Source organism: Heloderma suspectum, chromosome 13, assembly GCF_057233095.1.
Source record: "Heloderma suspectum isolate Gila_16-S chromosome 13, 16-S_ref, whole genome shotgun sequence".
NCBI classification, from domain to species: domain Eukaryota; kingdom Metazoa; phylum Chordata; class Lepidosauria; order Squamata; family Helodermatidae; genus Heloderma; species Heloderma suspectum.
This window is the reverse complement of record NC_139470.1, coordinates 22,720,611-22,747,851: the sequence shown is the minus strand read 5'-3', so window position 1 is coordinate 22,747,851 and position 27,241 is coordinate 22,720,611. Positions and strand designations below refer to the sequence as shown.

General features: G+C 43.8%; 1 protein-coding gene across 2 annotated transcripts in view; it reads right to left on the bottom strand.

Moving 5' to 3' along the window:
• Window positions 1–23,185, bottom strand: part of TBX5 (T-box transcription factor 5) — an 89,048-nt gene extending 65,863 nt beyond the window's left edge. The window contains exons 1-4 of one of the 2 annotated variants that reach the window (XM_084820298.1): window positions 23,036–23,185; window positions 18,162–18,256; window positions 8,153–8,272; window positions 3,544–3,691 (exon numbers count right to left, since the gene is read on the bottom strand). In XM_084820298.1, the coding sequence (XP_084676424.1) occupies window positions 3,544–3,691; window positions 8,153–8,272; window positions 18,162–18,256; window positions 23,036–23,185 (513 nt within the window). Of the gene's footprint in view, window positions 1–3,543; window positions 3,692–8,152; window positions 8,273–18,161; window positions 18,257–18,563; window positions 18,788–23,035 lie in introns of those variants that run through there. The other variant, XM_084820299.1, reaches the window with a different exon arrangement.
• Between the last annotated feature and the right edge of the window lie 4,056 nt (window positions 23,186–27,241).

Below are 27,241 nucleotides of genomic sequence, written 5' to 3'. Positions count from 1 at the left end.
CCAAGGGTCCATCTACTTCAGCATTCTGTTGATCAGCTGCCCGCAAGAAACCCACAAGTGGGACATGACTGCCAAAACACCCTCCCAACCGTGTTACCCAGTAACTGGTGTACAGAGGCATAGTGGCTCTGATACTGGAGGTAGCACATAGCCATCAGGACTAGTAGCCTTGTGGTAGCAAATTCCATAGTTTAAATATGTGCTGTGTGAAGAAGTCCTTCCTTTGATCTGTCCTGAATCTCCCACCAAGCAGCTTCATGGGATGACCCCAGTGGGTTCTAGTACTATGACAGAAGGAGAAAAATGTCTCCCTATCCAGTTTCTCCATATCATGCATAATTTTGTATACCTCTATCATGTTTCCTCTTACTAAGCCAAACAGTCCCATTGTAACTTTCCTCCAAGGGGAGTTGCTCCAGGCCCTTGATCATTTTAGTTGCCCACTTCTGCCCTTTTTTCAGTTCTACAATATCCTTTTTAAGGTGCGGTGACCAGAACTGTACACAGTATTCCAAGTGTGGTCTCGCCATAGGTTTGTATGAGGGCAGTATGATCTTGCCGGTTTTATTCTCAGTTCCTTTCCTAACTATGCCAAACATGGATTTTGCATTTTGCACAGCAGCCACACGCTGGCAAAGGTTGGGGAAGGCTGATCTAGGTGCTGATACTACAGGCACTGAATCTGCTCCATTTTATTTCGCAAAGGCATGCGAACGTGAGTAGTGCCATCAGGGTAGGACTTGAGGGCAAGTGTCCAGAGCCCCACTTAACAGAATGAGCAGGAGGTGCCCCAAACACAGCAGGACTGTCTTACCACATTTTGAAGAAAGTTGAGGAATACACATTAAAATCTAAATGTGGAGGGGGGATGTAAGGACAATTAAACCCAGAGTCTAAAATTACCTAACAGTATCACTGGCTACTGGACTTTGCAGTAGTGCAGTTAGGTAATTTTAGAATCTGGATTTAACAGCCTTACATTTTCCCCTCCCCATTTAGACATTAATTTAGATTTAGCCTTGCTGCATTTGCAGAACTTCCTGCCCCTTGTTCCATTAGACAGGGCCCGGGACTTCTGTCCCAAAGTCCTTCTCCTGATGATACCACTGGAAACTTTGATTTCTGTGTTGAGAAATCCTATAGACAATTTCCTGTGAGTAAGACCCATTGCACTCAATGGGACTTACTTCTAAGTAGACATGCATAGGAGTTAGGGATGTACGGAATTTGTCAAATTCATTCCATCTGCGTTTTGCTGATTGTCAGGTGCCTTTCATTTCATCATCAGTCGGGCAGAATCATTCCCCCCCCCCCAATTTCCCAAATTTGCAGAAATACACACTTGCACGTATTTGCATTTGCGCAAATGCACAAATCCCCCCAAATGTGCATTTTCATGCCTTAGCCTATAGGAAAAATGCACATTTTGGGCCAGTGTTGTTGCTGCTGTTTTAGTTTTCCATATTATTCTATTACTAAATTTGTGTAAAATTCCGGAAAGTAAAAAAAAAACAAAAAAAAACCTGTTCCGCAATTCTGCAGTATCCTTGCAAACTCGGGAAAAGTTGGCCTGCTGTGGAATCTACAGGTTGGATTCATAGAAATCTGAACTCATTTGATTCTATTGTGGATTTCTTCTACATTTTAATAGGAGCACATTGTAGTAAAGACATTGTGGAATAATAATACAAAGAAGTCTCTCTCTCTCTCTCTCTCTTTGTGAGAGAGATAGAGATAGAGAAGTACAGGAATGGGAAATAATGGGAAAATTACGAGACTCCCCTTCCTTCCTTATACAGAAAGTTAGCATATAAAATAACAGCTTCGCACATACTTCCTATATTAATATTTTATAAACTTTACACCTCATTAATAATACAATGTATCTCATGTCAGCTTTCATAGATCTTCTTGGAATGTGTTCCATTATGCTTCCTTTTGCAAACAGAGGAAACCCACCAACCCTGTCTTCCCTCCCTGGCTTTTAAACTGAACAGAAACATCAAAAGTAATTCTGCAGCAAAGTGACGTAACTCAACTGAAAACTCAGTTTTGGTCTATTGGTGATCCATCAGTCAAGCTCAGGTTTAGGGAATGTTTTTCCCTTTATGAAGGGCCATTGACTCATGGGAAAAGTAAATGGGGAGATGGCTTCAGCCGATGGGGTAGTTAGAATCTACCAGATCTGATGGTGGCCAGAACCAGAGCCAAATGTGGCCAGGGTTTGAAGCATTACATCACTCTTTCTTTCTGAGCCACCTCATTCCTTCTCTACCTGTCTACTTTTCACGCACGTGCATGCATGCACATACACGAACTAGTAGAAGGAGTGATGCCCAGGCCAGAGGGGCACTCCAGAGAGCAAGAATGGATCCATGGTATCTGGAGAGGCAAATTATGCTAAGCAGGGGCCTTGCTAGACCTAAGTGCATGGGTCCCCAGACCCAAATCCATTGCCCAGTGCCCGGATCTATTGCACAGTGCCCTGAGGATCCATTGATGTCAATGGATGTTAATTTTTCTCAGCTTAATTGCAAAGTAGGGGGCAATTTTCAAGGGCAGTTGCACTTGGGGAGAGAAGGGTTAACTCTCCCCTTCTCACATGCTGCAGCCCCTGCCCCCAATCCTTCCTTTGCATGGCAGTTAGGCGGACACTTTTTTCTATTGGTTTGGGAGGATCTGGGGCAGGGTGCAAATTAATTGAATAATTTGTTTTTTTATTTGGGACTATTTGGATGATAACTTAATTGGCTGCCTTTGTCTCCTGTGAAATGTAAATAAAGTCTAGTAATTATTTCTAAATTTGTGTACATAGATATAAATGAGAGCCAGTATGGTGTAGTGTTTAGGTTGCTGGACTGGGGCTCAGGAAATCCAGATTCTAGTCCCTAATTGGCCATGAAGCTCACTGGGAGATTTTGGGCCAGTCACAGACTCTCAGCCTAACCTATCTCACAGGGTTGTTGTGAGGATAAAATGGAGAAAAGGACCATGTAAGCTTCCTTGGGTTCCTTGCAGAACAGGAAAAGGTGGGATGTAAATGTGATGATGATGGTGATGCATATGCATATTTTATTCAGATCTCTGTGGGATGGGCCTGGGCTCTGAATCAAAAGAGTGCCTACCAACACCACTGATGTTAGGTCCTACATGCGGCCCACAGATCACAGGTTTCCCACCCCAAATCTAATGCAGTAGCAAGTGAAATCAACAGGCTTTAACTCACCCATGTTGTTGGATCATGGCTCTAAATGTTTAATTTCTAAAAATGTGAAGTGTTGCAGGGGTGGAGTCCTGACCCCTAAACTGAGATATTCAGAGACTGGTTGTGATTATGACTTGGTGGTGAACCACAGGTACTCTGCATGTGCTCAGAGCCATCAACGACTATTTCATATGTTACTGAAAGAGAGGCTCTTGGGCTAAATTCTCCTGCGGCATGGATCCAATTAAGCCCCAACTGAAAGGCAAGTGTTTTCTTGAAGAGGCTTCCAGTGTCAGTCTGCACCAGCCAAGATGAAATTGAACCAGCCAAGTACTTACATGGCCAAATGGATCAAGATGATTGTTCGTCAGCTTGAGCTTTTGGAAGGAAACCAGCTGCCGCATCCAATGTGCTCCAGTGGCTGGTGAGTCTGGGTGGACATATAATCTTCCAGGCATGGCAGGTTCAGCTTTCCCAGTCACCGACCTAACCAAAAGCAACACAACGCGTGTGTGTGTGTGTGTGTTTTTCCCCCCTTTTCCTCCTTAATCAGTTTGAAAATGTAAAAACAAAATGGCCAGCAGGGCGAGGAATAGAAGCACTGCCCAACAGCTTTTCACCCCCAGTTCTGTTCCTGTCTTTCTCAAACACCCCTATGTTCAAGCCGATGCTCACTGATCCCGAGATAAATCAATCTGAATTAGCTGACAGTTCCTTGGTTGTATACTCACAATCACTGACGTGGTAGAATCCTGAGGAGATGAAATGAGCCCTGTTGCCACATGAAATGTCACCCCATTATTCACACAAGTGCATTTTCATGGATGCATGCATTAGAGACAAGGTGCCTCAACTCTCCCCACAGAAACGTGCAGCACAATCTTATACATCAGCCTTCCCCAACCTGGTGCCCTCCAGAGGCTTTGGACTGCAGCTCCCAGCATTCCTGGCCACTGGCCATGCTGACTGGGACTGATGGGGTTGAAGTTCAAAACATCTGGGGATCACCAGGTTGGGGAAGGCTTGCTATACATGTTTACTCAGAAATAAGTCCCAATATGTTCAATGGGACTTATTCTTAGGTTAGGTATGCACAGTTCTAAGTGCCAAACTTTACAGATATAGACAAGATTGGAATGGATTCGAACAAGGGTGACCAAGATGGCCAGAGGAATGGCAAACAAGTCCTATGAAGAAATGTTGAAGGAACTGGGTGTGTTTAGTCTGGAGAAGAGAAGATTGGTGTGTGTGTGTGTAGGGGAGCATGTTAGAACTTTTCAAATACCTGAAGGGTAGTCACATAGTAGAGGGAAAAGGCTTGTTCTTTGCTAAACCAGAGGGCAGGACTAGTGCTGATGGGCATAAGTCAGTGTTGGTTCACTGTTAGGAGAAACTTCTTGATTGTAAGAGTAGATCAGAGATGAAACCAATAACATAAGGGGGTGGTGGGTTCTCCTTTGCCATCAGTTGGGCATGTTGTAGCTCTGGATCAATGGCTACTGATGGCTATATGGTACCTCCAGTATCAGAGGCTGTATGCCTATGTATACCAGTTTCTGGTGGGAGGGTGCTGCTGCACTCATGTTCTATTTGCGTGTTTCCCAAAGGCAGCTGGTTGGCCACTGTGTGAACAGAATGCTGGACAAGATGGCCCCATGGTCTGAACCAGCATGATTCTTCTTATGTTCTTGACCTGGTGCCTTCCAGATGTGTTGGACTACAACTCCTAGCAGCCCCAAGCCATGCTAGGAGTTGTGATCCAACACATCTGGAGGGGGCCAGGTCAGGGAACTTGATCACTGATTGCTCAACTTCTTCTCACCAAGAAGAATGTTCTTACTATTTTCTGCATCAAGCAAATAATTGTCCTAGATGGCTTACAAGGCCCCCCTCCAACTCTGTTTCTATGTAGGGATGTAGGGATTTTGTGAAATCCGTTCTGCCCATGTTTCACAGATTATCAGATGTCTTTGTTCCATCATCCCCTCATTGACAGAATCAGAATCAGTTTTGGGCGGGGTGGGGTTGGTTTTCAAGGGAGGTAGGAAAATCTTGTTCCACTTGTTCAAATGCAGATTTGCACTGATGCGCATTTGCACAAGTGCGGATTTGTGCACCACCACCACCACCACCACCCAGTAAAAAGCCAGTCTGCAAGTCTGCAGAATCCACATGACTTGGAAAAAGCCAGTGCTCTGCAGAATCCGCAGGTCAGATCCACAGAAATCCGAATTCATTTGAATCCATTGCACATTTCTCTGACATCCCTAATTCTAAGTATGCAGACAATTGCAGCTTTAACTCCCATGGACCCGGAAGAGGAAGCTGAACTCTGAAAAATGACAAGGATATTAACACAGCATCCCTCAAAGACAAAAAATAAAAATAAAAATGTAGAGGCAAAAATGTGGACAGTGATTTACCAGGGTCAGAAAACAGGGGCTGTCCCTGGTAAATATACATGCAGTTGAAGCATGTGTTCAACCACTCTGATTATTTTGATGACACTCACACTAATTCCAGGGGCATGTCCAGACAAGGCTTTTTATTGTGCAATCGCCCTGCCCTATTCATCGGCAGTTACAGGGGATTCGGATGACAGCTCCATTTGTAACCCTCCCATGTTTTCCCTCTTGTTTCTTACCACAGCACATCTGTCAAGGAGGGAAAGATGTCTTTTGATTGGCAGAGGTAGGAACCCTCTGTCTGGAAGCACCCTGGGGTGTATTTCCTCCCTATATATTTCTCTCTCTCTTGCTCTCTCCAGCTGTCTGTGCTCATTTGTGAATCTTTAATGTATATATTGGAGAGGAACACACAGTTTCCTAGTCCAACAGAAAGAGAATCCCATGCCATGTTGAAGATGAATTGCCTTCTTTGGCTTTGCTCTGGATGGATCTGTATTTCATTTTTTTAACCCTTTAACCATGTGCACTTCTTCTGTTCCTGTCCCCCAAACAGAATTAGATTGAGCAATATCTATTACCCTCACGATCTACCAGAGCGATCTAGCTAATAAATAACTCCCCCACAAAACAACAGCAACCAATACATGCAGCAATTTTGGAAACACTAAACCATGGTGTGTAAACTGACAGAATATTCTATGAAAGGATACAGGGCGGGGAGAGTTTATGGTTAAAAAACCTTGGCCATGATCCAGCTAAAATGAATCACTGTGCAGTCTGATCCTACATGTGCATTCCCAGGAATATGTCCCATTGAGTTCAGTGGGATTTAATCCTAGGTAGGTATGGCTAACTATTCAGCCTTTAAGTACTCTTGGTTCCAAGGGGAGAATTAAAACGTCCTATGCCCTGTCAGCTAGTGTTGTACAGTGGTGAGAGTGTTGGACTGAGACTCAGGAGATCTGGGTTCTACTCCCCCCTCAGCCATGAAGCTCACTGGGTGACTTTGGGCCAGTCACTGATTCTCAGCCTAACCTCCCTCCCAGGGTTGTTGTGAGGATAAAAATGGAGGGGTGGAGGATCATATAGCCTCTTGTTGAGGGTGAAAGAGGAGAGTGCAAAAGCTGGTTTGAAACTCAACATTCAAAAAACGAAGATCATGGCATCTGGCCCCATCACTTCCTGGCATATGGAAGGGGAAGAAATGGAAATAGTGACAGATTTTACTTTCTTGGGCTCCAAGATCACCGCAGACGGTGACTGTGGCCATGAAATTAAAAGACGCTTGCTCCTTGGGAGGAAAGCTATGGCCAACCTAGACAGCATAGTCAGAAGCAGAGACATCACCTTGCCGACAAAGGTCCATCTAATCAAAGCTATGGTTTTCCCAGTAGTAACGTATGGCTGTGAGAGCTGGACTATAAGGAAGGCTGAGCGCCGAAGAATTGTCTTGGGTTCCTTAGAGGACAAGTGGCATATAAATGTAACAAATACATAAATGCATTTACTTGGGAGTAAGTCTCCTTGAATTTCGTGGGACATTCCTGAGTACGAATGCTTGGATTCCACTCTCTCTTTTCCACTGAGAAGTAACCATTGAATTATTAGGCAGGGCGGGGAAGGTTGAGCCCCTTGCCTTTAATTTTATTAATTTGATATATTTATATTCAGCATTGCCTTCAGTGAACTCATATGTGGTTTGCACATATGTTTCTTCCCCCACTCCATTCTGTCCTCAGGACAACCCTGTCTGGTAAGTTAGGATAAGAGCTGGGGATTCAAACCCAGGTCTCCACATTCCTTTATGTGCTGAGCCCCTTACAGTGCAATCCTATGCATATCTACTCAAAGGTAAATCCCATTACATTCACTGAGAGTTAACTCTCAGCTAAGGGTATGTAAGACTGAAGCCTTACAGTGTGATCCTAAGCACTTCTCCTCAGAAGTCAGTTCCACTGACCCAGTTCACATGTAACAGTGACAAACTGTGGGTTAATAACGCCACAATTTGCTACAGTATTTGATGGACGTGTTCCATTGGCATTTTGAACATTCAGCCCCTGATGGGGTTAATCGGAGATTGCTACGTGATGTCCAAACCTGGACATTATAGGTTAATTGCGGGTTAAACAGCCTACAGCTAAACTACAATTACACCTAACCTGCAACCGGCAAACAGCCCAATCAGGCGATTATATTCCAAAAGGCCACACCCACATGCACCACAGAAAATTGTGGGTTAATTAACCCAGGATTTGCTGCTGTTATGTGCAAACAGCCCCAATGTGTTAAACGGGGCTTTCTACTAGGTAAGTGCATATAGGAATGCACCCTTAGTTACCGATTTTAGAATGCAGTATTTGGCTAAAATTGGGGTACTCCAGGAATGGGGCTTGCAATTTCCCTAGAAGCCACCATACCTTTACACACGCGCACTAATTTGAACACTGCTGAAACAAAGGGGACTTTCTTTTGCTTAACTTGAGCTGGATAATACCCCTGTTACCTCTAATCCTGATCCCCCTACTCAATTGCATACCATTTATTATCTGCGAATTTGTATCTGTGGTCATCAGAGGGGACGATATCCATCAACAGAATGTACTTTGTTTTGGGGTTGAGTCCCGTGACTTTCACTTTGTAGCTGGGAAACATTCGCCTACAAAGGAAATAAAAGATATAAATATTAACAGAGATCCCCCTTGAACTTTAAACAGTTTGTGCTGGCGTAAATTAAATCTACAGCATATCATAGTATAGGAAGAGTTGAGGAGCAAGGAGTAAATTATTATTAAGGGCCATGATCCACCTGTAAGTTCTCCTACACATGCCCCATGGATCATACTCAAAATCCATATAGCCTTGATCCTAAACATTTACTTGGAAATATATCCTGTTGATTTCAGTAGGGCTAACTTCTGAATAAATATGCTTAAGATTAATGCTGCTTTTTTCTTTTCTTTTAGGAAAAAAACCCCCCTCATCCAACATCTGCCTTCTTCAAAGCATTTCCCAACCACACCTATGTGTAATCTATCCAGCCAAAATGGAGCACTTTTAGATCACATTTATGCCAAATAATTTAAGCAGCCCAAAGCAGATCTAGGTGAAAACAAAACACTAGCATTTGAGAAAGCAAAGCGCTATCACCTAGGTAGTATATCCATTTGCCATCATATTCTTACATGGTAATTAATGTATTGCAGAAGTGCCTGGAGGATGGGAGACAGAAGCCTGCCTTCTCCATGCAAGGTGTTTTGTATATGTTGCAATACTTGAAGATATTCTAATTTCCTGGCAATATTTGCCCTTCTACCTTTTGTTCTATTCTGATTCTGCAATCTCTGCTTCCTCTCGATTAGCATGAGATTTGGGTTAGTGAGGGTGCAATCCTATGCATGTCTAGACAGAAAAAAATCCTACAACTAAAAAGAAAAAGCCCTGCAAGGAATGCTGGGAGATGTAGGGCTTTTTTCTGTCTAAAGAAGCAAATCATTGCACCCTTAAATTAATTAGGGCATTTCTAGGCCTGGACCCACAGCCTCGAATCCATTCCCCACACTCCGAAGTGTTGCTTTGTGCCAACGGAAAAGTTTTTTCCCAGTTTGATTGCCATGAAGAAGGTAATTTTCAAGAGGGGGTTACAGCCCCCCTTCGCACATGCTGCAATGCTCCCCACTAGGGATGTACAGATTGTCTAATTCTTTTCTGTCTGTGTTTTGCAGACTGTCAGGTACCTTTCATTCCATCGTCTGCCCGTTGATGGAATTGGGGGGGGGGATTACGTTTCTGAAGTTGCGCGTATTTGCACTTGCAAAAATGCACAAATTTCCCCCAAATGTGCATTTTCATGGTTTGGCTTAGCAGGGAAATGCACATTTCTGGTCATTTTTTTTTTAAAAAATGTGTATTTTTCTATGGACAAAATTTGCGCAAAATTCAGGAAAGTTGGAAACATGGTCTACAAATACATTGAATCCACCAGACAGAGGGAAAGCTAGTCCACTGAGGAATTGGCAGGTCAGATTCATAAACATTCAAACTTATTTGGTTGCCTTGTGGATTTCTCCGACATCCCTACTCCCCACCCTCCTGCATGGCCATTAAACTAAGACAAAATATTTTTATTAGTGCCAGTGGGAGGATTTTCCTAAGCTTAGCTGTCATACAGGGATGGGAGGGATTTCTGGAGGTATCTCAGTTGGGGACAGAAGGGTTACCCTCCCTTTCCTGTACACTTTGGCTCCCCCAAATCCCCCTCCCCATTGCAATTCAGTTTAGAAAAACACCTTCCATTGAATTGCAACTCAGCATAGAAACACACTTTCCAATTGGGCCTGGAATCTTTTACGTGCCTAGCAATTACTATATGTTTAGACTGCCCACTAGTCAAACTTCTCTGGGCAGTGTACAAGTAAATTAAAAACATTTAATTAGAGAATCAGCTAAGTTTAGATTGAATAATACAATCTCAGCAAGCCCATACTTTTGAGGAGCTGGCATGTTGTGAAGGTTTGTGGCCTACAGAGGCAAGGGGGGTGGGGCGGGGAAAGGGCAGGCTTGGAGGCCTGGAGTTTTTGCTGGGAAGGGGTATCCCTGAGAGGAGTAGTTTCATTCCCCTGGTTAAGTTTCAGTTCATTTCCACAGTCAAGTTTCATTTCTTCTTCTTGAAACAGTACTTTCCGTTTTGAGGGAGGGGGGTATATAAATAGAGCTAGAGAGCAGTAAGAGCAGAGTCGGGGAGAGCAGAGCCTGAAGAGGGAGCAGGAAGAAGCAGCCTGGAGAAGTCTAAGTATAGCTAGGGTAAAGGAACTTGCATTTCATAGAATCATAGAATCATAGGGTTGGAAGGGGCCTACAAGACCATTGAGTCCAACCCCCTGCTCAATGCAGGAAGCCTGATTCCCGAGCGGTCCCCCATCCAAGTACTAACCAGGGCTGACCCTGCTTAGTTTCTGAGACCAGACGAGATCATTTTGCAACTTTCATTTTCTCTTAAGGTATTTTTCTTTTCTTTTCACTCAGCTCTATTGTGTAAATATCTTTACTTGTGATTTGCTGGCTTTAATTTACCAGTATACTGTTGGGGTTAAACCCTGTTTCTAGAGTGTCCGTCACCTCATGTCTACAGCCTAAACCCCACATTACTGGGAAGGGGAAGGGTGGACTCTTAAGGAGGCAAAAGATCCTTAAGGAGTTGCTCAGGGGGTCCAGGACATAAGGCAAACCCTGACACATGTAATTTAAAACAGGCATGGGGAGACTTCTGGATTCTACTAAAGAAACAAATTCAAACCCACAAGCCTGAAGTCTACCAATGGGAGCTAGGTGGAAAATAGTAACTTGGGGTAGGTGGAGCCTGATGCAATAAACGGAGTCAAGTGTTGGAACCAGTATACCCCTTCAGTGCTATACTATACCCCTTAAACAGAGGTGGCTCTGTATTGGGGGTGAACGGGGCAACAACCCTCTGCCTCTCCGCCACCCACTTGTGGCAGCAAAATCTCCCCACAACTAGGTACACTTCCTCCAACGCATGGCATGCAGTTGCAGATTGCCACACAAGATCTAATCCTGCCCTCCTCCAACCATCTCAGTAGAATATTGAGTATCTGCCCTGCCCTTGGCCCCACCAGCCGCAGCAAGCACCATCATATGCTTACGCTGGGATGGCATACATATACAAGTACTGAGTTACTACAGGCAGTGGGGAGAGCTGTTTGTTGTTGCCAAGAAACCTTTGCCGTTCTAATGCAAATCATTCAGAAATCTACTGGTAGATCCCCATCTACCTGTTGGCCACCCATGATTTCAATCAATAGTAAAACTCTGATTGTTTCACCTACATCATTTCTAAAGACTGCAATCCAAAAGAAACCTTTTTTGTTTTAGTGGAACTTGAAGGGGGGGAGGACGACATTGGTGCATTTTTCAGCCTAAAATATCCTCATTCAGTCTCTTTGCTCAATATGGGCAGCGAGCAGGTGACAGAACAGGGGACAATTAAAAAGTATCTTCCAATATCTCACTAGTATGTGTACTATTGATTAGGCTTGTTTTGCTTTCACCTCCCTTGCTGTTTTTTTGTGCAGGAGGGGGAGATACATACAACCAGATCCTGTGCACGTTTATGCAGAAATAATTCTGAGTTGAGTGGCAATGTGCCTTGAAAGAAGGAATGCCAGAGAAATCCTCAACAGAACCAAATGATTCGGATTTTTTATGGATCTGACCTGTGGATTCCTCAGAGGACCGGCTTTTCCCCACTGGACAGATTCTGCAGACAAAATTTTACTCAAATTTTACCCCAAAATTTTACCCCAAAATGCACATTTTTGGATGGGTGGGTGTTTTATTTGGGGGGGGGGCATATTTTTCTATGACAAAATTTGAGTAAAATTTTGTCATAGAAAAATACCCCCCCCCCAAAAAAAACACCCACCCGTCCAAAAATGTGCATTCCCCCCTAGGCTAAAACATGAAAATGCACATTTGGGGGGAATTTGTGCATTTTTGCACATGCAAATTTGCACAAATTCAGAACCCAAAAAAACCCTGATTCCTTCAATGGGCAGGCGATGGAACAAAAGGTGCCTGACAATCTGCAAAACACAGACAGAATGGAGTTTACACAGTTTCTACCAGAAAGGCATGTTAAACATCTTTTAAACAAACAAATCTCTTCCAAGATTATCTCATAATTAAAGCGAAGCCATATGCCCAGCTAGATTTGCCAGTTCAAGCTAAACCATTTATTATAGATGATACAGGCAACACTTGGTTGCTTACCTTTAACTGATTCCCTTTCATTAACCAATCAGCCATCCTCTCGAGGATGCTTAGTGGAAGGGATGATTCTAATCTGGATTTTCTATACTGATAGCCTGGAGAATAGATTATCTGTTGCTTGGAGTTACTGAAAGGGCTCTATGCATCTGATCTTGGAAGCTAAGCAGGGTCAGCCCCAGTTACTACTCCGATGGAGGACCGCCTGGGAATCAGGCTTCCTGCACTGAGCAAGGGGGGTTGTACTCAATGGTCTTGTAGGCCCCTTCCAACCCTATGATTCTATGAAAAGGTGAATTGGCTACCCCGGTGGCTAAATTGTGTCTTATTGCCACCTCCCCTCTTATTGGGGGGAAGGGGAATGTAGAGTTTATGTCCTTTAGAACGGCCCCCCGCAACCTGGTGCCCTACAGATATCTTGGACTTCAGCTTCCATCAGCCCCAGGCAGGATGGCTAATGGTCCAGAATGCTGGGAGTTGTAATCCAAAACACCTGCAGGGCACCAGGTTGGAGAAGGCTGTTTTAGAAGAATGCAAGCACATATCATTCTATACAGTGACATGTTTAGTATAAACAAATACCATAGCTCAGTGGTAGAGGACATGCTTTGCATGCAGAAGGCCTCGGGTTCAATCCTTGCTATTTCGAGATAGGACTGTGAAAGACTACTCTCTGGAACCCTGTAGAGATGCTTCTAACCAGTGCTGATCAGAAGTAGTCAAGCTGGTGCTCTCCAGATATTGTGGAATACAGCTCCCACAATCCCTGGCCATTGGCCATACTAGCTGGGGCTTATGGGAGTTGCAGTCCAGGACATCTGGAGGGTACCAGGTTGCCTGCCCCGAATGCAGAAAATACTGAACTAGAAGGAGCAAGGCTCTGAGTTGGTATAAGGAAGCTTTCTATACTCCTACGGCACTCTTCCTCACCAGCGGAGTATCCTCGTAACAACAACTCCGTGAGATAGAGTTGGCTAAGGGGATAGTCACTAGGCCAAGGCCACCTAATGACCTTTGTGGTTGAGCAGGGATTTGAAGTCAGGTCTCCCCACTCTATGTCCAGCACTCTAACCACTACACAACTGTAGCTATCACTTACACATTTAGGGCACAATCTTATTGATCATGTCTTCGATAATCCAAAGCCCCTGAACTTTGGATAATCCTGCAATCATTCAATGCAGGGTGGGAGCAGCAGTGGAGATGATCTTTGCCTCCCCATCTTCCTGCCCTGCATTTTTCTGCTAGATGGGCTTTTTTGGCCCATCTAGCTGGGGCCTTCTGGAGAGAAAGGAAAGGAAGCTGGAGAGGCCTCAGTAGCTCATATCCTGACCTTGCCCATCTCCTCCCCTCCCTGCCTACCAGAATTCCCCCTTTCCCCCCTCTCTGAGGTCAATCTTCCAACCTTGGAGGCCAGCCACTGTGATTCTTTCCGTGTCAGCTGTGAAGGGACAGAGAGCTGGATCTTCAACTCCCCCTTCCGACCTCAGAGGTGGGAATCCTCAGTATCCTATAGCCCCTCAGACAATGTCTAGGGGGCCACAGGATTGCTCCCTCCACCAATGGGCTACACTGGATTGATGATCCCAATACACTGCCTTCGACTATCCAACAAGCAATGCTCTATTTCAATAAGCAGGTGGATGGGTAGGGCGCAGAAGATCAGTTCTCCAGAAATCGGGCCCCACTGCCCACCTGAGAAACACTGTGTTATTTCAGAAATAAGACATTTATTACCCCTTGATGTAGTTGGGTGTTTGCAATTGATCTGTGTAGTTCAAGTTCAGAATTATTAGCTTCAGCCAGGAAACAGCCCGAAACATTTTTATTTTATTTTACAAACCTATGAGATAAGGGGTAGCAGAATATACTAGATTTGCTACGGCTATCTATACCTATATCATAATTAGAGCTGCACCATTTAGCTGATTAATTTATCATAATAATACACCCAAACCCCTTGGATCATTAAAAAGTTGCCTCTGATTGATTCAGGCAACCGGGGAGTGGGGTTGGAAAAAAAAAATCAGTTGTTTTTAATACACTTACAAACAGTGTGGGCAAGACAGAGGCTTTTAAAAAAATCAGAACTATTCATATTATTTATATATGTTTGCAAATGTAATAACTAATTGATTTAAACCCTTATGATTCATTGACTAATGTTGCAAAACTATGAAAACTTACTAAGGAGTAACTCCCACTGACCTCAGTGAGACTTATTTCTGAATAAACATGTACCTGATCTGGTTGCAAAGCTGCATAATTACTTGTGTGTGTGTCCCCACAGACTTCAGCAGGACTTACTCCAAACTAGGCATGTATAGGAATGGGCTATGCATTTTCTTTAATCAGGTAACATTCGTATAGATATTATTATTTTATTAAAAACAAAAAGTGTTTCAGTATATTAAAGAGCTGTGACTCTTCAGATGTTGTTGGAACAATTCCCATAACCATTGGCTGGGGCGGATGGGAGTTGGGGGCCCAACAACATCTGGAGGGGCAAAATTTCCCCTCCCAGATATACGGTTTACGCGAGTGAAGTCCACTCAACTGCACGGAAGCTTATGCTATAATTGGGGTATGTGTGTTTGTGTAGTCTTTAAGGGCACATTCCTATGCATGATTAGACAGAAAAAAGTGCTACAACTCTCAGCACTCCCCAGCCAGAGTTGTAGCACTTTTTTCTGTCTAAATATACATAGGATCATGCTTTAAGGAGCCACAAGACTCTTTGTTGTTTCTGCTGCAACAGACTGACAAGACTACGCTTCTGGGGTAATTGTTTATGTGTGTTTGATTTATGCATATACACAGATAAAGCATGTATTTAAAATATACTTACATGCATATAATTTTAGCATTACAGCTACTGATGAGGGTGGAAGGTGAAACACTTGGCTCTAAATATATTTTGAAACTACTCTGCACTCACAACAATAATAGTGTTTATAGGAGAGCGTCTGTGCTTGTATACACATATACAGATACTCACACATCATAATTTATCAATAAGGCAGGTCCATAGGAAATCCTTTTCTGCAAACTAAATGGGGGAACAGGAAAAAAAACAAACCCTCAGGAATAGATTTGTTTAAAACTGACTGGGTTTTCAACTTCATCCCAGACTTAGGCCAGGATCCAAGGAACCGTGGAACTGATTCCAGGAGCCTAAGGCTGAAATCCTATGCATGCTTAAAGGGGGGGGGGGAGTCCTACAACTCCCAGCATTCCTAACTAGGCATTCTGGGAGTTGTGGAACTGTTTTGCTGTCTAAACATGCATAGGATTGCACCTTAAGAGAGCTTTAGACTCCCCTCCCCTCTCCCCTCCCCACGATTGCTTTTGAAATGGAGGAGAGCTTCAAAAGCAATTTATGATACAGTGGCAGGGGTGGTGTGATTATGTTGAAGAAGGTTTTTTTTTTAAGTATAAAAATTCAGTGGGCCAGTGCAGCCCCCTAACAACCCCCAGCAAAACTAGCACAGAACACTCTGAGCAAATGCCTCCCTGTACTTCTAGCTACTACTGATGCAACAGATGTACACATTTCAGAATACCAGTACGAATACTAAGTAGTGATACTACTAGTGGTAGTAATAGTAGTAATAATACTAATAATGGTATTAGTGTTAATAATACTAATTCTACCAAAGAAAAGTAGCTTTTTTATATATAAGGGGAGATACAGGAGAACATGGATTCAATCCTACTCCAACACCACAAATGCACTATTTTCCAGTCTAATTCTGCTCATGTTAACTCAGAAGTAAGCAACAGGACACATTTCTGAGTAAGCAGAGGTACAATGGCCATCTTAAATGCAGAACACTGGGGCTGCTTTTTTAAAAAAAACAGAGGGTCCGATTGGGAGTGGTAAGCTTTTTCTGAAGGCCAAGAAGGAAAAAGATAACTCCTTCTCCGGTTATATTATGAACAATCATAATTGCAAACAGCAAAATTGCCACAGCAAAAGGGATTAATTTTCTGCCCTGTCCAGATCACATTGTTTCAAGCTCATTGAGTCTAGATCTGTGTATATGATGTCGGTGAAGACACAACAAACCTCTTACGCTTCCATACATACATTAGATCCCCCCGCCCCCATGTGCATGTATATGTGAATGCATAATACACAATAAATAAAAATTCTACACTAAGAAGTGATATGGAAAGGTGTCGTGCAATCCTATGCATGTTTACTCAGAAGTAAAGTCCACTGTGTTAAGTGGTGTGTACTAGCAAGTAACTGGGCACACACTTATAGGGGAATAACTTATGAGTACACATCCCTAGGGGTGCATGGAATTAATATTAACAGTGTTGATAATATTAATTTCAGGTCACCCCAGCCTTGCATTTCTGTTTTAAAGAAAAAGACAGACAGACACGATACAGGAAAAGGTTAAACATGAAGTTAAGCACTTCAACCTCCATTGATTTCAAGGAGAGAAAACCAAGCACTTAAGTCTCCCACTGAAACCCATAGGGCTTACGGTGCAGCCCTAGGCATATCTACTCAAAAGCAAATCCCATGGAGTTCAAAGGGACTTATTCCCAGGAAACTGAGTTAGGACTGCAGCCTAACTTGGTACAGACTGTGGCTAAATGTTCACAGTGGGCAGCTAAACAGGAAGGAAGGGAAGGGAAGGGAAGGGGAAAGCAAGCAAGCAAGCAAGCAAGCAAGCTAACTCCTAGGAGAAACAAACAAAAATCCTTCTATTGATCTAAGCCAAGCACTTTCCCCGAATAGGAGGGCTATGCACCTCCACGGTATAGCTGTTTATTCTGAAGTTAACTCCATTATGTTCAATGGGACTTACTTCCAAGTAAATGGGAGAGAATTGCAACCCAGAAGTACCTAATTTGAGCTGATCGTACCGATCTCGTTTAGCTGATGGATCTCCCTAATGAACAGAGCAATCTATGCAAGCTTACTCAGAGGTAAGTCCCATTATATTCAATAGTACTTACTCTTGGGTAAGTGTGCATAGGATCGTGGCTTAATTATGGCATCCACACCGCCTTTTCATAAGGCATGCTTTCGGGTCCCTGAATTATCCTTAGAAAATATTTCCCATTCATTCGTGGTATATCTTCGTTTACTTTACGTCCCCCCCCCATCGCTCTCATTCATTTCAATGGGTCTCACAAAGGACAACCCTCTAGTGGATCGTGCCCCGATTTTTGATGGAAATCGCCCAATATTGTCTTATTTAATTTATTTATTAATCTACGATCCATGTACTTCCTAAAATATCTATATCTCGACAAGAGCCCCCCGCCCCCCGGCAGTTTACAACATTTTCCGACGACAACAACCCGCAATCTCGGTAGAAATCCAAACCACCGCGTAATCCAAGACAAGTCTACGCAGAAGTAAGCCCCAGTGAGTTCAGTGGGACTTACTTTCAGGTGAGCGTGCATAAGATTGCAAGCTGAAACAACCAGATACAGAGAATCACAGATCAGACATGTGATTTCCAGACATGTCTTCTTAAAAAGAAGCCCCACTGAATTATATGGGTCTTCTTACGCCCTTGCGTGTCAGATCGCAGCCTAAAAACATCCACAACACGAATCCTATACCACTAACAAATCCTTCCATTGCTTGCATTACAACCCGCCTATTTAAATCCAGATGCAGACCAATGGAGACGCCGTTACGCGCGCCCCCATTTCTGAATTAAACGTATGTATTGGTTTATTATTTTATGGAACCTCTCTCTCTCCCCCCCCCCCAAATTCTGGATGCTTACCTTCCAGCTTTGGTTATTATCATCTCGGTCCCCACGTCATGAAATTTGAGCCATAATTCTCGTTCGTGTAAAAACACTTTGATTCCCTCCATGCCCTGGAGAGGGGGGGGAGAGGGGGGGGGACAGAAAGACCCAAATCATAATAAAACCAGAGGAAATTCAAACCACAGAGAAAGCAAACGCGTTACTCCAACACACACACCCCGAACCCCCCCCCCCCAATGGAGAAACCATCCGCAGAAGACAAAGGGAAGGCTAATAGTCCTTTTTACACCTGACGAGTTGCTGTTGTTGAAGTCTACACTTATGTCTTGTTATTTTGACCCCCTTTTCTTTTTTAAGGCTGCAACCCAAACCACACTGAATTTGGGAGTATCTCCCAACGACTTCAATTTCGCTTACTTCCCAGTAGCTCTGCACAGGCGCGGGCTATCGCTTTAACGTGTCACATCTGAACGTGGGGAAAGGGGTTGAAAAGACGCGCCCTCAGCGGGGAGCTGCGATTGGCTGGCGGCTCCCTGTGGGGCGCGCTTCCGGTGGCCAACCCAGGTTTGTTGCTGCGTAACGTGTGAAACGGCGTTGAGGGAGCTGCTTGCTTGCTTGCTTGCTTGCTTGCTTGCTTGCTTGCTTGCTCTCTCTCGCTCTCTCGACCGAGCTGGTTGGGTAGCTTTCGACCGATTCCTTTACAACGTGGCTGGAGCTGCTGCACAACCCGGGGCTTGGATTGGGGCGTTATTTCCCCCCAGATGGCGAGGAGTGGACGAGAGCGAGAGAGATGCAGGCAAAGCGGTTGGGTGGATAGGTCACGTCGTGTTCAAAGCAGGCCCGCCGCTTTAGGCCCTCCTGAGATCTGCCCAGCGCCAGCGGCCGTGGGAGCCGCTTGGAAGTTTCTGATACGAGTCGGCCTGATAGGCTCCGGGCCAAGAGCATCAAAATAGAAGGGACTATAATAGGACCGGCAGGACAGAGAGTTTTCCGGGGGCGGGGGGAGCAGAGAAAGAGGAGACAGAAGTGCTCCGGACTAGGGCGGGTGAGAAGCTGGGGGTGGGGAAGAGTTTGACCCACGGTTCTGGCGTTCCTAGGCACTCAAAATATTCAGGCACCAGGACATGCATCTGCATATGTTAACTTCTAGTATATGTATAGATGCCCATTTAGAAATAAACGGTGTATTTACATTTCACAGGAGGCAAAGCCAGCCAATTAATTCCTCATCCGAATCGTCTCCAATAATAATAATAAAAAAAGCTTTCATTCATTTGCACCCTGACCCAGATCACTTCAAACCAATGGAGAAAGGACTTTTGTTTTCCACCCTAAACTTAATTGCCATGCAGGGGGAGGTTTGGGAGTGGGTCGGTAGGTGCAGCATGTGGGAAAGACAGTGTTAACCCTCCCCCCCACAACTGCAGTCCCCCTTGAAAATCCCCCCCCCTCACATGGGAATTAAGCTGGTTGGAGGGGGACCCCTTCCCTTGACACCACTAGACATGCAGGACTTTGTGGAAAAGATCTGGGGCCCTGGAAAATAGATTCCAGGTTGAAGACCCATGGGCCCAGCCTAGTAACACCCCTCTCCAGCCTGCTGTGCAGGTGAGTCTTTGGGCACACCAGCCAAGAGTAACCAAGTGGTGACCGTACATTGAATAAAGATGCCCAAATGAAGTCCTTTCCCCCTCCCACTCAGTGGATGTCTTATGCATCTGTGTATCATCTTCATCGCCAGTACTTTATTATTGCATTATTACAATTTTATATAGTGCCATCTACATAGGTTCATGCAAGATGCACTTGTAGACTCCCCTGCCGCCCAGCAGTGCTATCCCCAAGGACTGTTAAACCAGTTAAATAATTATTTCAGCCCCATCCTATGCAAAGTTAGGCTCCCCCAAGCCCTTTGAAATCAACAGATTGGAGGGCTGCAGCCCTGTTTACTCTTAAGTAAGTCCCCCTTCGAGTCTAACAAGAGTTACTCCCTAGTAGTAAGTGTGTATAGGATTGCAGCCTTAGTCAAATCATCGTCTGCCTAACATGGATTCAACTGGGATGTATTTGCATATAACCCAAAAACCAGAGTGAAAATGAAGCGCAAAATCACATTTAATAAGGAAACGCTACCATTCATTGTTAGAAAACCCATTTTTAATGGTGTAGTGTAACCCTATACATGTGTACTCAGACCTAAGTCTCATGTAGTTTAATGAGACTTATTCCCAGATAAGTATGTAAAGGATTTCAGCTCATGGCTGCAATCCTACACATATGTAGGGCGCAATCCTATGCAGGTTTACAGTGCTGGGAGTTGTAGGACTTTTTTCTGTCTAAACCTGCTTAGGATTGCACCCTTACTTACTTACTAACTATGTATAGGATTACAGTCTGAGCGTCTTAAGTGATAACAAGTATGCAGTTAGCTTTCAGGCCATCCCATCAAAATTTGCCCTGGCCAATTAAAATTGTCTACCATTTAATCAACCAGCACTCTAGTTGATAAATCTACTTTTTTGAGGTTGCAGTCCTCAGTTTCACACTGACTAGGTGTTCTAGCAAATAAAAAAAATAACTGCATAGCACACACACACCTGCACAGCCTGTCCATGCAAGCCTATCTATGGATGTTTACTCAGAAGAAATGCGTCCCAATGAATTCGAGGGTATTTACATCCAAGTAAGTGTGCATAGAATTGCAGCTGGTGTCATTTTGACATATTTTCCAAAGTAAATCTCTCTCTCTCTCTCTCTCTCTTACACACACACACACACACACGGAGAGAGAGAGAGAGAGTGTAGTGGTTTTGTTTTGTTTTTTAATCTTGGGAATATGTAGAGAAGACAGAGGATTGCTTAGGGATTGCTTAAGCATATTTACCTGGGCTGACGGCAATGGAACATGCACAGGAAGGGGAACTCAAAATATATTGAACTCAAAATTTTAAGTAAGGCATTTTAGGCCAGGGATATCAAAACAAGGGAGAGAGGGGAAGGAGGGAGGGGGGGAGAGAGAGAGAGAGAGAGAGAGAGAGAGAGGTGCCGATATTAGTTTCCCCAGTTCTGTGTTCCCGAGAAGGGAAGGCCTTTTCAAAATAAAATATAAATTATTTGAACGCATCTAAAGGTATGCCCCCCGTTGGGGGAGGGGCTGTTGCACCACAATCTGGTGCTAAATTAAAATTATTATTATTATTATTATTATTCTGCAATTTTATTTATTTATTGCATTTCTATACTGCCCCATAGCAGATGCTCTCTGGGCAGTTTACAGAAGTTATACATTCTATTTCTGGGGGATGCTTGATTTTACTTCTCCAGCCAAAACGGCTGAGATCAGGGAAAAGACAGCTAGCCTGCTCATTGGAGAAGGAGCCAAAGAAATAAAAGATCAAGAGGTTGTGTTTTTGTCATAATGAAGGGGGGGGGGTCTGTTTCACAACCACCAGAGAACAGATGTTGGGATGTCGGAAGGAAGAATAAACCTGAAGATCAAGGCAGAAAATCTTAGGGGCTTAAGACTGACAGTGGTTGGAGGTCTTGAATATACAGGCATACATGCATACATACATGAGTTTTTATCTTAAGGTTCTTTCTTTCCATGCCATTTGGATATAAGCAAATATGCTTCAGGGTAGAATTCTATGCACACTTATGGGGGGGGGGGAAGTCTCATTTAACGCAATGGATTTATTTCTCCATAGATCCGTATGGGATTACGCTGTAACTCTATATTTACATGGGTATCTGGGTTGTGTGAGCATCACATACACACATCTAGGAGAGTGTACTCAGAATTGCTTAGCCCAGGTTAGCTACCCCTGACTTTTTAACACACTCTTCTTTAATGCCCATGTGACAATCAGGGTAATTAAAGAGTGGCATATTCAATGTGTTAGCCACCTTTTCAACAAGTCCTTGAGGTTTCAAATCGACGTAACAAGCATGTCAGCTCAGAAGCAAGTCCCATTAAGTTCAATGGGATTTACTCCAACGTAAATACGGGCAGGATTGCAGCCTCAATTAGTGACTGTGAGGACGGATCTCGGAATGGACTATATTCCAGGATAAAGTAAAAGGGAACGCACAAGAAGCACATTCCATATTATTCGGCTTGTCTAACCCTGTATGTTATCAATTGTGCATTAGGCAGCATGTTATCAGGATATTTAATTCTATGAGCACATGATGACCTGCACGGAAATGCCCCGTGTTGTTTTGAGGCAGAGACAGAACATCCAAATGACACCCCTCCACACACACACAAACCCCACATTAAAAATATAAATAATGTTGGTGCCCTTTAACGGTACCCCAACATTTCCCTCCTTGGGGGATGAGTGTCTTATCTTAGTAAATAGCAGAGGCGAAAAGTGGTGCACTGAGGTTATTATGGACTCTGGAGTTAATGCGGGCGGGGGCTGCTTTTAAAGTGGTAATTCGCATTATTTCCCTTCTTTCAAAATGTGTCCTGCCAACCCTACTGCGTTTGTGGGGAGGGCCCTTTCCTGGTCATTCTGCTGAGCAGTGCCCCAAAGTGCTACCCTGATGGCACCACAAGTAACGCCCATCCTGGTACAGAGTAGAATAGCGAAATCCTATCTGTAGCCAGATTCCCTTGCCCATCTCTGCAAATGGGGCTATTAATTTATTATGGGTGCAATCCTATACATGTCTAGACAGGGAAAAAAAATCCTACAAGCTGGCTGGGGAATGCTGGGAGTCGTAGGATTTTTCTCCTGTCTAAACACGCATAGGATTGCTCCCCAATTTGCTTTTTTTTTTTTTCTTCCATGTTTCACTTTCAACTAATGTGGAGAAGTAATGGGGATGGTCAGATCTCCTCTCTCCCCCATGCCTCCATCCCAGGCCCAAATGCGGCTTACCTGTTGGGTAAAGGCGGCCTGGGGCGAGGACGGTTGCTTGCTACTGGCTCCCCCAAGCTGGCTGTCTGTCTTGCCTTCGCCCGGCAGCTCCTTGGTGTCCGAATCTATCGGCGTTGCTGGGAGTCCGAAGGCTTCTTCGGCATCCGCCATGTTCCAGGCTACTGAGCCCCCCACTGCCTGGACGACACAAGAGACAACGGGAGTGTGTGTGTGAGAGAGGGAGGGAGAGAGGGAGGGAGGGAGAAGAGTTCGTGAATCGCATCTGACCACAATATGCAGGATCATAACCCAATCCTGCCACTGTATTTCTTGTTTCGTTGGGCCATTCCCATACATGTCTACGCAGAAGAAAGCCCCATGGTTTTCAGTGGGTTTTACTCCCGGGTAAGTGTGCACAGGATTGTAGCTTGTCTGTCTGTTGGCCTCTCTCTCCCCCCGCCCCCCAGATATACTAAACACACCAGATATACTAAACACACAATGTGCGTATACATAAATATAAATGAATGTGCATCTCTCTCTCTTTCTCTGTTTGCAAAATACAGAGAAATATTATATACGTTCACATAGACATACAGCAAAGAAGGGTATGCACGTACAGAGAAAGATTCCTATAATGTGTATAACATGTATACGCAATTACACTCAAGTCAACAGAGAAAGTGGCTGAGATCCACTTCTTCATGCACGATCCCACGCTGCAGTCCCCACCACTCAGGTGAGAAGCCCCCCCCCTTTGCCCCCATAGGAGAAGTTGCAGGATGTTCGGAGGAGCCGAATCGTGCGCGGACACAGGCCTAGTAAAGACGTCTACACAGAGACAAATTAGAAGGGAGTCCTTCAGGTCCCTGGAAATCAAGGCCGTGCCTGGCCCTGCGAACACGAGGCCCAAAGACAGAAGCCTATTCGGGGACCCCCAGCCCTCCCCCGCATCGAGAAATGCACAACTACGCATACAGGAACGTGAAATGGGAGCAGTATTTGACTACGTATGTGCTGCCTTGCTTCTATTTCTCTCTCCCGGCTCCCGCTCTCTCTAGGTGAAAGGCCCTCCCAACAAACACGGATAGAGGCTGCAAACCTACGCTGTTGCCTGGGAGTAAGCCCCGTTGAACTCAATGGGGCTTACTTCTGAGCAGACATGTCTAGGATTAGGCAGTGTGCTGGCTCACACGATATATGCCCTTTTAAACTTACAATATGGTGTAAAGCACCATAGACGCTGATGATGTTAATTATTAACAATAATAATGACGACTGTTAAACCAACCCATAACCAAACTTCTCTGGGCGATGTACATCAAAAAAGCAATACAACTACTACTATTCTACCACTAGTAGTAATACTACTAATAATGATGCTCCACATTATGTATAATTATACATATATGCAGTCCCTGCGTATGCCAGTGTGTGCATGCAAGCATGGAAGATGTGTATATAATAATGTATGTGTGCATATGTTCTTCAGTGTAGCCTCTTTACAGTGTTTTGTTTTCTTGGCTTTGTTTGTTTTTAAGAGAGAGGGGTGGCTGTCCTTGAACATTTACTGGGGAGTAAGACCTGTTGAAGTCAACCTGGTTTACTTCTGCATACATGCACATAGGATCGTGCTGCTTAAACCAAGTCGAAGTCAGTGGGGTTTAAGGAATGGAACAGTATGCAGGATCATAACCCAATCCCATCACTGTATTTGTTTTGTTGGGCCACTCCCATACATGTCTACCCAGAAGTCCCATGGTTTTCAGTGGGGTTTACTCCCAGGTAATTGTGCATAGGATTGTAGCTTGTCTGTCTGTTTGCCCCCTCCCCTCTCTCTCTCTCTCTCACACACACACAGACACACACACACACCAACTATACTGAACACACAATGTGAGTATACATAAATATAAATGAATGTGCATATTTGTCTCGCTCTCTCTCTCTGTTTAGGATACATACAGAGAAATATTATATACATTCACATACAACAAAGATGGATATGCACATACAGAGAAAGATTCATGTAATGCGCCCGTGTGCATAACATATATATATATATATATATATATATATACAAATGCACTCAAGTCAACAGAGAAAGTGGCTGAGACCCACCTTCTAGCTAGGGGCCACCATGATTACCTTCTGTTAGGAGGTACTTCTCAAATATATCTAGAAAAGGCCCATAAAGATTGAAGACCAAATTTCCTTTCTCAGCTACCTTCCACTGGAAACAGGTTCCCAGGCTGATGCCTGAGCCTTTCTCCTTGGGCCTTTTATTGCTTTATCCAAAATGCCAAACCCTTATTTAAAGCTGAAGTTAGTTTTTTTTTTTTTTTAAGAAGAAAAAAGACCCCTCATTATAAATAGAACAACTGCATTGTTTTAAAAACAAGCAAATGCTAGAGCTTCATGATCTGAATGATATAAACAATTTTTGCTCCAAAGGAAAAAAATAATTCGATTTTCTCTTATAACTGGAAGGTCAGGAGAGAATGAGAAATCTTCAGAGAGACAACTGTTTGCTCTATAACAGACCACCTTAGAAAATGGCCTTAGAGTGATTATATTGTTATTAGTAATAATAATAGAGCCTTGATTTTATTTTTGGAATGATTTAAAAACTTTGACACATATTTCCACAAGTTAGATGTGTGTCAGTTCTTTAAATGTGGCAGTCAATTACTTTTGGCTTGAGGAAAAGAAAAGGGGAAAAAAACATTTTAAAGGCCCTTTCTTAACAATCAAATATGAAATAATGAAGAAGGAAAATCCAGGAAGAAACCTCCTCCAACCTACTCAGAAGTAAGGTGCATTGAGTTCAATGGAACTTACTTCCAGGTAAATGTGTATAGGATTGCAGTCTAAATGTGTTTACTGGGAAGAAAATCCCATTAATTTCATTGGCATTTACTTCTGAGTAACCTTGCATGAAATCGAAGCCTAACATTGCAAGCTTCTACCTGGCTTCTCAGAAATAAGTCCCATCCAGTTCAATGGAACTTACTCCCAGGTAAATGTTTAAAATTTTAGGTTACGACTGCAGTCTTGACCACACTTACTTGGAAGTAAACCCCAATGAAATCAGTGCAAGTAACTTTCCAAGAAAACTGTGGTTAAAAGCTGGTTCTTAAGACACATTAACTTGGGGGTGGGGGGGTGGGGGGGTGGATTTCTAATTAAAAACTATAGTATTTTTTTCCAAGAAATATCTCACTTAAATCAATGGGATGTCCATAGTTTAACAGAATGTATCACTTGGTTTGTAAGATAGGGGTAAAAACAGACAATTTGGAGGGGGGGGGAATTATTGAGATGTCTGGGAAAATTTCATAATAGTTTAGGATGGGGTGTACTTTTAGCTGTTACTATAGTTCAAGAGTATATTCTGCTCTATAATTCTACTTATACTAGGGGACCAAACACAATCAAAACGACGGGTTGGATGAATTTTCAGTATATTATAGCATTGATCGGATATTTAGAACAATTCAGCTGAGCTATTCTCCCCCTCAAGAATAGTAGATAAATCAGATTATAATAATTATTAATTACTATCTTAGATCCTGGACCCCTCAGCTACGTTTAGCTAACGTTAATGGAGCTCCGTTAATAATATAATTTGGAAAAGAGAGGGTTTAGAATGAAGGGTAAAAAAAATACTAATAAAAATAGTGTTTAAATCCATGCTGCAGAAAGAAATCGCAAGTCCCATGGACACTGCCATAGGAGTTAGACTCTTGGAAGTTTATGAGATTTACTTCCAAGTAAACGTGGTTATATATTTTTTTTAATTAATGGGGCTGCAGAGGTCATTTCAAAAGGATGGTGGTGGTGCTGTTTTTTCTCCTTTCGAGACAGATCAGCTTCTTTCCCCCACCTCACCTCGGATATGTTGGAGCTCCAAGGCTACTTAGTGGGAGGCAGATGCTTTCATGGTAGTGAAGTGGGGCGGGGGTTGAAGGAACTGCTCGGGGGGTGGGGGGTGGGGAGGATATGTCCTTAGCCATTTCTCGGCTGTGGGAAGAAAGGCAGCCCACCCTCAGTCGAGAGCCCAGGTCACCTTCTGTCCATTTGAAAAGATCCCTAATATTTCCTCCCACGCACACCTCGAACCTCCCCTCCTCGGCGCTGGGAAAAGGGGCAAAGCCGGTCTTGGCGAACAAAACAACCGCGAGACGAGGCAGCCTGGAAGAGGGCGAATGCGTCTCCGGGAAGATG